The sequence below is a fragment of the Callospermophilus lateralis genome, chromosome 2 (genome assembly GCF_048772815.1).
Source record: "Callospermophilus lateralis isolate mCalLat2 chromosome 2, mCalLat2.hap1, whole genome shotgun sequence".
In the NCBI taxonomy this organism is placed as follows: domain Eukaryota; kingdom Metazoa; phylum Chordata; class Mammalia; order Rodentia; family Sciuridae; genus Callospermophilus; species Callospermophilus lateralis.
The window spans coordinates 121898933-121911675 of NC_135306.1; the positions used below are offsets into that span (position 1 = coordinate 121898933).

The following is a 12743-nucleotide window of genomic DNA, read 5'->3' on the forward strand; positions in this document are numbered from 1 at the left end:
GATGTCCCGCCCTCTAACCTAAAGAAATGCTGGGTGACTTTCTTTCATTTTCTAGTCTGGTGCTCTCTCCACTGCAGAAGGAAGGGACCAAGGCTGTCCTCCATGGCTGGTGAGTGGGGTACCCTCCTGACTAGGAACTAGGGACTTGGATCTTAGAAAACACTATATTCATTGCTCTGTGACAGGCAGAAGTAACAGAACGAAAGCAGACCAGCTGGGTACAAGCTGGGTTCTTCCCCTTATCACTTGTGTGCCACTGGACTCAGGATGTGGATTTAGAGACACTGAGTGTGGTCTCCAGGTATCTTTGAGTCAGACAGAAGTTTATTTCTCTCCTTCAGTTTCTGATGATCAGGGGGGAGGTAAAGACAGAGTAAGGCTTGAGAGTTGGACAATTCTCAAAGTTTCTAAATGGACTCTGAATTTTTTTCTGTTTCCTGTAGACTTTGCATTAGTCATCAGTTCATAAACAATCTTTCCAGAAACAGATCTGAGAGGATTTCAGTTCCTGCCCCTTTACTGTTTCTTATGTTGAATTATATCCTAGTTCAGTTTAAAGTGGCTCCGTTTTTCTCCCCATTTTTCTGGTTCTCGTGCTGAAAACTCTGGATGTCTTGGATTTCTATCACAGTTTTTCAGCTAGTGTCCCTGTCTCCAGGACTTACCCTCCAATCAGTCCATCCTGCACATGATTTCCAGGTTGCCTGTCTCAGACCCAGAAAGGAAAGGCTTAAGTCAGGAGTCATTAGGTATTGAGGCAGCTAGTATTCAATCACATCATATCACTTCTTTGGCTTTATTCTCCTCATTTGAAAATGAAGAGGTTGGATTAGATCAGCAGTTTCTAAACTTTATATCTACATTTCTAATATTTAGTTATTAGACCTGATAAATCTTAATAATCTACAGTCATTTTAAAAATTCAGGATTTGCGCTTTCTATGAACAGAGATAGAAATGCTGAGAAATCAGAGGAGAAAAATGGACTAAGAGAAGGTTTGGGGACCATGAACATAGAACAGAAAACAGAGAAAGACATGAGACATGTTCTAGATGCCAGCCTAAAGGACAATGTTTTGTCATTTTTCTCATGTTACCCTATTACCCTCACCCTGCATAGGTCATTCTTTAAAAAAAAAAAAAAAAAAAAACGGGAATTGAACCCAGTGGCACTTAATCACTGAGCCACATCCCCAGTACTTTGTGTTTGTTTGTTTGTTTTTAATTTTGAGACAAATTCTCATTAAGTTGCTTAGGGGCTCGATAATTGCTGAGTTTGGCTTTGAACTTGCAATCCTCTTGCCTCAGCCTCCTAAGTTGCTGGGAGTATAGGCATGCACCACCATGCCCAGTCACATAGTTCATTCTTAAATAAACTGTAGGCATAAATAATCTTTCAAAGATCTACATAATTCTTATGTAGCTCGTTTTGTGTAAGTTTATCTGCAGGTTTGCACTTTTGGCAAAGATGATCAGTTAGTTAATGCTTAGTTCTTAAATTCTATGTACCTATTTCTGCAATTTTCCAAATCAGGAACACACACTGGCTACTTATTGCCTTTTAAAATCTATCTGAACTTTTCAGACAAGTTTTCCACCTTCTCAATTAAGTTAATTATAATTTCATTAATCCCCTTCAGGCATGATTTCAGCTTCCTGCATAGAAACATAATGTATATACTGCATTCACTACACTTACAAATTCTTGCTGTTGTTTCTTTAATTCTTTGAATCTCTGTGTAGGATAATTCTTTACAGACCTTGTGTCTTATCTGAAAAAAAAATAAATTAAGATCCAAAACATAAGAATTGATTATTTTTTTCCTTGTCATCTTCTTACTTTAATAAGGAATTTTCTAGAAAGGAATAAGTTAAATTCATGCCCATGGCTGTGACTTTGGCCAGGCAAGTCTAATACACTGGTTACTGGATTGGAATCCAGGCATCATTAGGTAAAAGATATGAGAAATTGAAATGCACTAGGAAAAAAACATATGAAATGGCTCAATAAATAGAAACCATATAGCTTTTTTGGCCATAATTAACTAAAATTCCTGAAGAATCAGGACCAAAATTGTGGTGTTGATTAATTTTGTCTTCTAAATTATTTCCTCCATTTTTATAAATACTATAACCCCAATTTGGCAATTACTACCACAATAACAACTGATTTTTTATTTTATGCTTTTTAATTAAAGATTTAAAACTATGTAATTAGATCTATATTATTACCATTTGTAGCTGAAGAAGATACTTAGAGATGAGTTACATAATTTGCCTTAGGTCAAATGTTTACTGAGCAGAGTGATCCTAGGTAGATCAGATTCTCATAATGAAGATCCTGAGATACTGACATTACCTTAATTTTCTGCAAAAGACCCTAAATTGCTACTTGCATCTGAATTCTCCCATTTCAATTTTTGCTGTACATTTCTGCTTACCGTAGTATTTCTTCTAATGCGCAGCTCTCCCAGCTTCCAGATTACATCAGATCTCTTGAGCCTTTCTGTTTATGCCCACTTTGCTCCCTGCCAGAAGACAAACTCCCAGGTTCTCAAAGGTGTAGCTTTCCACTTTCAGGTCTCAGTTCCAAGCCCTTACTCCTCTGGACAGCTGTCCTCTACCTTGGGTTACAGTCCCCTCCCACTCTCTGCTTTTTTTATTCATACGCCCATTACTTAAATTATTAATGTTTGTATTTACTTACTTGCACATCCATCTCTCCATTTTGATGTAAGCCTTGATATGTAAGAATATCTTTCCAAAATGGTATCTCCAACCTTAGCAGAATGTATTTATAGGTAGACACCCATTCCATATCTCTGAATGAGTAGAAGAATAAATGTAACTACCATCACTTGAAAATTTCCAGTGTGCTCTTATTACCTGTCAAATGTATCAAATTTACTTAGCTTGCTGTTAAATATTCTCTAAGTCAGGACATGGCTAAATTTTGTATTTTTTACACATTCAGTGATCAGTGATTCAGTAGAAAATTACTGTATGCCCTCTGAATGCCAATAGTGTAGACCTATCTCACAGAACCTGTACTCATGGAGCAAGCATGGAATATGATGGTGGGATAGGGATAAGTAGGTTTGGAACCTCATTCGTATGGAAAATAATGCTAACTTTGGGAGAAACACGCCACGCTAGGATCACATACATTTGACATTTATGTCTAGGAAGCATCAAGGAGCATTCCCCTAAGAAAGTGCTGTCACATCTGAGATATGGAGGATAAAAAGAGATGATGGGAGGACAGGAAGAAATGAAGGGGTAGGGGATTGAAAATGAAGGGATCCAGTACCAGAGGTTTTCTAGAAAAAAAAGAAGGGCAGAATATTTCAAAGGTAGTGAGCAAGGTAAAGAGAGTATCAGAAGATGAGGCTGAATGATGATACCTAAATTAGGTTAAATTAAGAGGTTTGATGATCTCTTAGCAGTGGAATACTCACTCTGCTTCCTTGTGAAAAATAGATAAGATGGGGATAAAAAGGATATAAAGGCTCTTGGGGTAATTAAGAAGAGTAAGATGTTGGTCTGAAGAGGAGAATTAAACAGTTAGAATTCTGCACATATTTAGCAGATGAAATCAGTATATGAACGGTGATAGAAAATACGCTATAAATAAGGTAAAAGATGTGTACAGCACCAAGTTTCGCTAATTTCATATATTGGAAGTTAGATATTTTTTAGTAGTAAGGAAATGAAAGAAGGAAATTAAAGTGAGTTCACTTTTAAAAGTTAATTTAATGAGTTTGTGGGATATGGAGAAGATATATCACATTGACTCTCAGACAACAGGTACTCAGTCCCGGGTTCCATGTCTTCACTCTGTTATTTCCCTTTCTCTGTAAAGAGAGAAGCTTTCTAGTTTGATGTAATCATAATATATATACTTTTGTTACCTGTGCTTCTAGGGTCATATCCATCATTGCCCAGACCAAAGCAATGGAACTTTCTTTCTGTCTTCTAGAAGTTTTACAATTTCTGGTTTTAAGTGTAGATCTTTAACTTCTTTTTGAGTTAATTTTTGTATATGGCGTAAAATATGGGTCTAATTTTATTCTGTATATGGCTATCCAGTTTTCCCCAAAACCTTTTATTGAAGAGAGTACCTTTTCCCCTCTCTGTGTTCTTGGCACTTACGTTGAAAATCAAATGACTGTAAGTGCTTGTTTTTATTTCTATGCTTTCTATCTGCTTCATTGGTCCATGTTTTGTTTTAATGTCAGTACCATGCTGTTTTGATTACTCGAATTTTGTGGTCTATTTTGAAATCAGGACATTGACTTCAACTTTATTTTCTTAAGAGTGTCTTTGCTATTGGTGTGTATGTGTGTGTGTGGGGGTTCACTTGAATTTTAGGATTTTTTTTTTCTATTTTTATAAAAATGTCATGCAACTTTTAAAGGCATTGCATTGAATATTTAGATTACATTAGGTATTATGAACATTATAACAATATTAATTCTTCCAACTCATGAACACAGGATATAATTCTATTTACATGTCTTATTCCATTTCTTTCATCAGGGATTTATAGTTTTCAGTGCATATGTTTTCACCTCCTTGTTTAAATTTATTCTCTAGAATTTTATTTATCTATTTTTGAAGCTATTTTAAGTAAAACTAACTTCTTAACTTATTTTTCAGATATTTTGTTGTAAGTGGCCAGAAAGGCTACTCATTTTTGTGTGTTGATTTTGCATACTGAAACTTTGCTGAATTTACTTATTTGTTCTAATAGATTTATGGTGGACTGTTTAGGATTTTCTGTCTATAAAATCATGTGGTCTACAGACAGGGGCATATTAACTTCTTCCTTTCCAATAGGTATGCCCTTTATTTTTTTCTCTTGCCCCGTTGTTCCTGTTAGGACTTCCAGTACTGTGTTGAATAAAAGTAGCAAGGGTAGCATATTTTCCCTGTTCCCAATTTTATTAAAATCTTCAACTTTTGACTATTGAATATGATGTTGACAGCTTTTATTCAGGCCCTTATTCCTTTGTAAATCTCTTATTGCTTACCATGTTACTTTACATATCATTCATTTAGTCAATCCTTCACTATTTCTTGCACACACAAATGAACAAAACAGAAGCCCAGACCTCAGGCAGGGTGGATACTGCACACACTAACCTAAGTACTGTTTTCAACTCTTTAAAAACTCTACAACACTCATGTTCTCTATTTCAAGACCAGTGTTTTTCTGCCACCTCCTCTATGGAGCCTCAATAATCTCACCAGCTAGAATTTATGCATCTTTTCTGAGTCTCTGAAGTGATTCATTTGTTTTTCCCTAAGGGAATTTTCACCAAGTTCAAGTAATGTCACATGATAACTCAAGACTAGAGCCTCTAAATTGTAAAACCCTTGGTTTTAATTCTTGCTTCTCAGTTACTAGTTACCCTATATTCTTATCACATGACTCTGTGTATGAGATACGATATAGTAATATACCTTTGAGATAGTTTTTATTATATTTTAGTGAGATTTATGTCAAGCACTTGGCAAGATGTGTGCTTAATAAATTTTGACTATTGTTGCTGAAACTGTGTGATATTTAACTACACAGAACATGGAATAAGAATGTAATTTGAACACCAATTTGTGTACTTAGTGTAAAGTCATTACTTAAATTCCATATATTTTATAATTTATTTGTCACTTTATTATTTAAAAAAGGTATGTGATAACTAATCCATTAGTTTAGTGTGAGAATCCTGGTTTCAATTGATATTTGTAAACAACCTAATGTGATGACTTAGAAATAATGCTGATATATGGTCGTTTGCTATGTATTACTTTCATAACTAGTCATAACTAGTGCATAAGATTTCATTTTTCATTAAATTAATTGATATTAGGAAACTTTTTTATGGTTTTCAGCTTCCATATGCCTTTCTCATAATAATTACTCAATAAACATTTTCTGAAAATATAAGTCAAGATAGTATGAATGATGTGGCTGGTGCTTCTAGGCCAAAGTTCTTGTTCAATGTCTTGATATCTTCTTTAAATAATGTCATTTTGTGTCAAAGTCATCCTGACATCTAGAAAGATTGAATAACTGTATTTATAAAGTTAACTGAGAACTGATCAGGTATCCTGCCTTCCTATTTACAAACTTCCCAATTTTCATTGATAATATTAAAATAAAGGATTCATTTAATACTTTGATATCTGTATCCTTTTCCTCTATAAAATTTTAAATTGTCCTAAGAAGTAGTGATACAGTATCCCAGTGACAAATAATTTACCATAATGGAAGGTTTGTCATCATAGATTCAATTCTGATTTTTGGTTGAGAATAAAATTTTAAAGAATTAGAACTTTAAGGGCATTCCTTTATTTGTTCATTAATTTATATATTCAGTAAGCAAGCATATGAAGTCTTTTAAAATATTTTTAGGCTCTGAGGGGTGAGTATAGCAACTGTATAAAATGATGTGCATTCCAAGATAGCACTTGACCAAAGACACTCAATACAGAGGAGCAGGAAGAGCCCATGCTCTAGTGGGAGGAATGAATTGCCTAGACAAAGGCATGGAGTTTCCTGAGATCACATATCCCAGGAGGAGCATCATCACTACCATAAGCTGTAAGTAAAAGAACAAGAATATGAGAACAGTGGATGACCTAACATTTGGCCCAATGCCATATTTGGAAGTAAAGAAACTCTTTAAAAAACAAACAAACCAAAAAAAAAAAAAAGAAAAAGAAAAAGAAAAGAAAGACCAAACACTTAGGTAACAAGGAATCACTATAGTTTGTTTCAAATTCAAGGAGGTGTGAGATGTCCATGGGTTCAATGAAGAGGTGAGCAGTTTGTTTTGGAGATGGTGATTGCATTTTCAAGGATATTTTATGTTAAGGTTGTGTCTAAGGTGAGAATAAAACTCTTAAAGCCTAGCCTACAGTTGAAGGATTTTTTTTTTCTATTTCTGACAGAAAAAAAACAAGAAATAGAACAACTTAAGAGGTTGGAAATAGAGAGCAAAAAAGCCATCACTGGTTTTTTGGACAATTTGGTGAAAAAAGATGTGATTAGATTACCAGAAGATGAAAAGAAAAAATTTAATAATGCCGCACCTAGAGACAAGGCCTGGATTTTTGAGGACTTCATACGACAGAAGCCCCTAGAGGCAGTTCCCTCGGTTTTCCAGAGTTTACTTAAGGCGGACAAAAAGGCCAAAGATACAGAAGGTAAGACTGGAATCACTGACAAAAGCTACCTCAAAATTTCTGGAATTTTTCAAACCTTGGGCCCATGCAGAGTCTGTATGATCCTCCTATCATTTCATCATGAATGTAGTTTTCACAAAAGCAATCATTGTCTTCTCATAGGCCACTTTGCCTTTTCTCTGGTGAGGTCCAGTTTCTAATTCACTAAAAAGCTATCGTTATGTTTAGACTGTTCATAGAAATAGTTCACTATTAGAAACAATATAGAAAGTGAAATCTACAATAAGATTCTGTCACCTTGTAAATTAAGTTATTTTGTATAAGTTTTTCCACCTCTTCAGTTATCAGGCTTAGTGTCTGTTAGATGGGATAATATACTACTTCTTCATATGACTTTGTAAGACTAGGAACATCTACTGACAGACACGTGATAATTCCCAAAATATTAGCTCTTGTCCAAAATTTTCTCCAGAACCTCCAAACTCATTAGGTTCTAACTGCATGTTCAACATTTCTGCTCAAATGTTCCATTGATTTCATAGAAGTAACATATTTTAAATTAAAGACTTGCTCCCCTAATTAAATCTGTTCCATTTCTGTTCCCTTTCCATCTCAGTAGACGAGACTATGTCTATCAAGTTTTTCCCACTAGGACATACCTGATTTCTTTTTCAATGAGTAACAGCAATAAGTAGAGTTCTTGACACATAGCAAACAACTAATTAATGTAAGATGCATAAACAAATGAAAGATAAACAAGTGACAAATGTTCGTTATGATTATTATGTAAGTGCCAAAATTTAGACTTTTTCAATGCTTACACATTTCTGTGAATTACAACTATGACTAAGGAAATCCCTTTAAAATGTCCCAAATTTCATAACTTTTTGAAAGCATTTTACCCATATTGAATAAAGAGAATTGCTAGAGTTCAAAAGTTCTGAGACACAAGTCACCAGTGACAGACTTGATATTCCAGAGTTCAAACTACTCATCCAATATGGGATATTGTACTATCCAATATGGTAGCCACTAGTCACATGTGACATTGAATTGTATCTAGTTACAAAGGTTGAAATGATAATTTTTTGAACATACTACACACTATTTTGGACATAGAAAACATACTATTAAAATTAATTTTCCCTGTTTATTTTTACTTTGTTAATACAGATAGTACAAAATTTTAAATTGCACACGCAATTCACATTGTATATCCATTGGAAAGCACACTGATAAATATTTACTTATAATGTTCTTGCTCAGAGACTACAGAAGTCTATGTGAATGAGTAAACACCATAAAGTAAAACCACTGGAAAAATCATTGTTTTTGCAGAATGTCAAAAGGCCAAATTTGACTTGAAAACTTGGAGGTATTTCCCTTAGAATTATGAGAACATGTTCTTGCATTTTTTTAATGGATCATTTTTCTCTATCAAAAACTTCTCTCTTCTTCCCCAGTCACAATACATCTCCATACACCTGTGGTTAGATGTGAGTATAGTCTTTAGTTATTTAAAATTCTTCATAGGATTTCCCACTCTCTCAAATTTATCAGGTCATAAATAGGGTCAAAGAGGCAGAAATGAAAATTTATATAATGTAACGCATCCTACAGCTTATTCAGGAACTAAGGCCAGAGCAGTTGAGCCAGCAGAATCAACTAATACCCTCAAGCTTTGTTCTCCTGAGCAATTCCAGAGACTGCATAATGAAAACACCAAAAAGGTACTGTGATCTGTGCATGAAAAAGAGGAGAAATAAGCAATTGCTCTCACTAAGGATATAACACCAACTTCAGGGAGGTGGGACAGTTACCTTTATCATAGATGATTTGGAGCAAGGACAAAATCATATTGCTTCAGTTAAAGTCCAGTTCTCTGCATAGTAAAAGGCATATGAGTCATATTGTTGATTTATTCACTCTCATATTTTGTGGTTATGAAATTTCAGCAGTGCACATAGATTCAAAATATTTATCAGATAACATGACTGAGTATTTATTATTTGTACTCTAGTTGGAAAGCCTAGACTTGCAGGATATATTTTTTTTAAAACATTAAAAAATCATTAAAGCTTCTAAAGGATTTTAAGCTAACGTGTTAAAAGTAATGTCAAAATAATGCAGTTGTCAAAAGATATTTGTTTCATTCATTTTTTTTTCTTTTTACTGGAGTCAATGACAACAATATCTTAGATTTTATGAAATTTGATCAGAACTTTGTATACTAGGAAAGATTTACTGGATGAACAGAAAGAGGAGGAGGAGAATGTAGGAATTATTCTAGTTTCCTCAAGATTCCTGAGTAACCATGCCAGATATGAAGATGTATCTTTTTTAGAATTATAAACAAGCTAATAAATCTGAGAGAAAAAAAAGTTTGTCCTGCTTTTGTTTTGATTTTTCTATGCTGGAAAGACAGGAGGTGGAACTTAGAGCAGGTATCAGATTTCTTGTCTTGATTTGTCCTACAACAGCTGCACTGGCTAATAGCACCATTCTTTCTTATAATATATATTTGCTTGGCTTTCTGCATTAGTGATGAAGATACAAAGTAGGTAAAGTAACAATGGGTACCTAACTTCAAAAAATCTAGAGTTGAACAGGAGAGGCACACAGAAGTCAGAGAGTTATGACAGCAGCAGTAAAAGCAACTTATCCCAAAATCTGATGTATTCACTGTTGACAGAGTTATTATCAAAACTACTTATTTCTATTCTTTGTTAAGAAATTTGAGACACAAAGTACATTTTTATTTACCCTTAGGTCCCTAGTAAGTTACAGTCTCCTTGAGAAGATAAAACAGTCAACAGACATGAAACAAGCAGGAGACATATATGACACTATGAACAAACACTAGGGTATGATTTCTTTTTATGGTCCAGTGAAAATGAACTTCAAGTGAATCATTCACTCAGTAATGTTCAGTTTGGGTTGGGCTGGAAAAACATAACTTCTACTTGGAAGAATGCCGCAGTCTGGCTGGGCACAAAATCGTGAGCCACTCACAGCTTTGTAGATTCAAACAGCAATTCTTTATTCCCGATCTCACACCAGCCCTCTACAATCACGTTCTGGGGAATTCCACGTTCTCTCCCAAAATCACTTCCTCTGCCTCCCAAAATCTCTCTCTATATCCCGGGAGAGACTCAAGGGGAACTCAGGCAGCAGGATACGCCCTATTCCCAGCAGGAATAATCTTAAACCTGGAACCGCCCTAAACCCGGATCTGCCCTGGTCCTTGAGCAAGGTCACCTTACATGCAATGTTACTGCAAAATGTGCTATTTCCACGAGTCCTTCCACTAAGCCACATGGGGTACGCTGGCAAGGAAATTGTCATACCTACTTGGCTAATGGCACCCAGCATCTCCCCGCTTCTGATTAATTAAACAAGTAATGTGGCTTAAGGACTGTGCCTGGTAGGTTGTCCAATTCAACATATGGTTCTTACTCGTCATCGGAAAACTGACCTTTAGGCGTCAGCCTCCTGTCTTAGGTTGATACCACTGCAATTGGATCATACCCGTCACTGACTACCGGTCCAGCATATAGCCATTTGCCCCCAAATTTTAGACCATCACTAGCAGAAGGGAGGAGGATACAGAAATGCCACGACACCAAGCCAATTGACAGCTCCTTGGGAAAAATTGCATCACTGGTGACACCATCAGCAAAGATATGCCAGCACTACCACAATTAACATGGGGTGCGCTGGCAAGGAAATAAAAATTGCATCATTGGTGACACCATCAGCAAAGATATGCCAGCATTACCACAATTCGCTGCACCAAACGATAGTTACATAGTCCAGGCAAGTTCTGCAAGCAGTTCAAAGCGGAGGAATCAATCAATATTCCGTCTCCTCCCAAAGTCCGTTTCCTCCCAAAGTAAGTTGACTCCTTGATTAAGCATTACTTGTTGAGTTATATTCATTGATGCATCAGTTTATACAGTTTACTGTGATAGCTATCATAGAAGCTGTAGTTTGGTTTTATTTTTGTCTTCACCGGCAGTGGGATGAAGATAGGAATTCTGGCAATGATGCTAAAGAGACATTATCCTGAAAAGAATTAAATATAATGAAAAGGAAAGGTGAAAGTAAACAAACAGATCTGTTAACCTCCTTTAAAAACAATCCTTAACAGCTGTTTACCTAATTTAAATTAGTAAACAAACAGATCTGTTAACCACCTTTAAAAACAATCCTTAACAGCTGTTTACCTAATTTAAATTAAGCCATTTAAATCATGTGAATAAAAAAAATAATTCAGATCCATTTTTTTCATGAGCGCTCCTCATATATGATATATGGACATATGCACACACAGACATACAACACAAAACACAAATGTGCACACAAACGTACAACACATAAGACAATAATAAGGCCTTGTAGCTTTACCTAGGTGAAATCTCCATTGCAATGTTTAAAAACTCCACAGTCAAAAAATAAAACTGATCAGAAAAACAATAACCTAGGTTTCTATGAGCTCAAAAATAAAAATAGAACCTTATGATGTGGAAAAATGCAATAATAAAATAGATATTGAAAAAAGCACCCTGGTTAATCACTGTCGCAGATGTAAGAATAGCCAAGCTGGAGCTCTGGATATCAGCTGTTATGGATTTGAGTCAAATCATCTTCTTTTTGATCTGTAGAAATTGCTTTAGTTAGTCTCTCTGGAATCCAAATCGATTGCTGTTCTCCCAGTGGAAAAACACAAACAGAACCCCGACTCCAGACAATCACTGGGTCAGGACCTTTCCATTGTCCTGTTAGAATATCTTTCCAAAGTACTTTAGGCTTATGTACATTTTTTGGATACATATGCCTTTCCGCAGCACTAAGTCCTGATGAATCCAAATTTAAAAAGTTTAGAGTAAAAAGCGTTATTTTAAGTTTATCTTTGGGGGATATAAACCCCTTTCCAATTCCCTCTTTTTGCTTTAATAAGTACGTTTTAATAGTTTGATGAGCTCTTTCAACTATGCCTTGTCCCTGTGGATTGTATGGGATTCCTGTTATATGAGTAATACCAAATGATGAACAAAATTGTTTAAAAGAGGTAGAGGTATAGCCAGGACCATTATCGAGTTTTAACTGTTTAGGAACGCCCACAGTGGCAAAATTTTGGAAGCAATGAGCTATAACATCTTTAGTTTTTTCTCCGGCATGAAGGGAGTCTATCAAAAATCTGGAAGAAGTATCAACTGTAACATGTAAATATTTTAATTTTCCAAATTCTGGCAAGTGTGTGACGTCCATCTGCCAAATATGGTTAGGTATCAGTCCTCTAGGATTGACTCCAAAATTAACTTGTGGTAAAAAGGTCACACAATTTTGACATTGTTTTATTATATGTCTGGCTTGTTCCTTAGTTATTTTTAAACGCTTTTGTAAAGTATTAGCATTAACATGAAATCTTTTATGAAAATTTGTAGCTTCTTCTAGTGTAGAGAAAATATGTATGTCATGTGTAGTTTTATCTGCTAAATCATTGCCCAAACTAAGGGCTCCAGGCAATCCTGTATGTGCCCTAATATGACC

At 35.2% G+C, this 12743-nt stretch overlaps 1 protein-coding gene across 3 annotated transcripts in view; it reads left to right on the forward strand.

Moving 5' to 3' along the window:
* Positions 1 to 42: 42 nt before the first annotated feature.
* Positions 43 to 12743, forward strand: part of LOC143392659 (caspase-13-like) — a 44255-nt gene continuing 31554 nt past the window's right edge. For all 3 annotated transcript variants that reach the window (XM_076846466.2, XM_076846465.2, XM_076846464.2), the window contains exons 1-2: positions 43 to 109; positions 6957 to 7211. In XM_076846466.2, coding sequence (XP_076702581.2) covers positions 103 to 109; positions 6957 to 7211 — 262 coding nt within the window. In that variant the 5' untranslated portion in view covers positions 43 to 102. The remainder of the gene's footprint in view (positions 110 to 6956; positions 7212 to 12743) is intronic.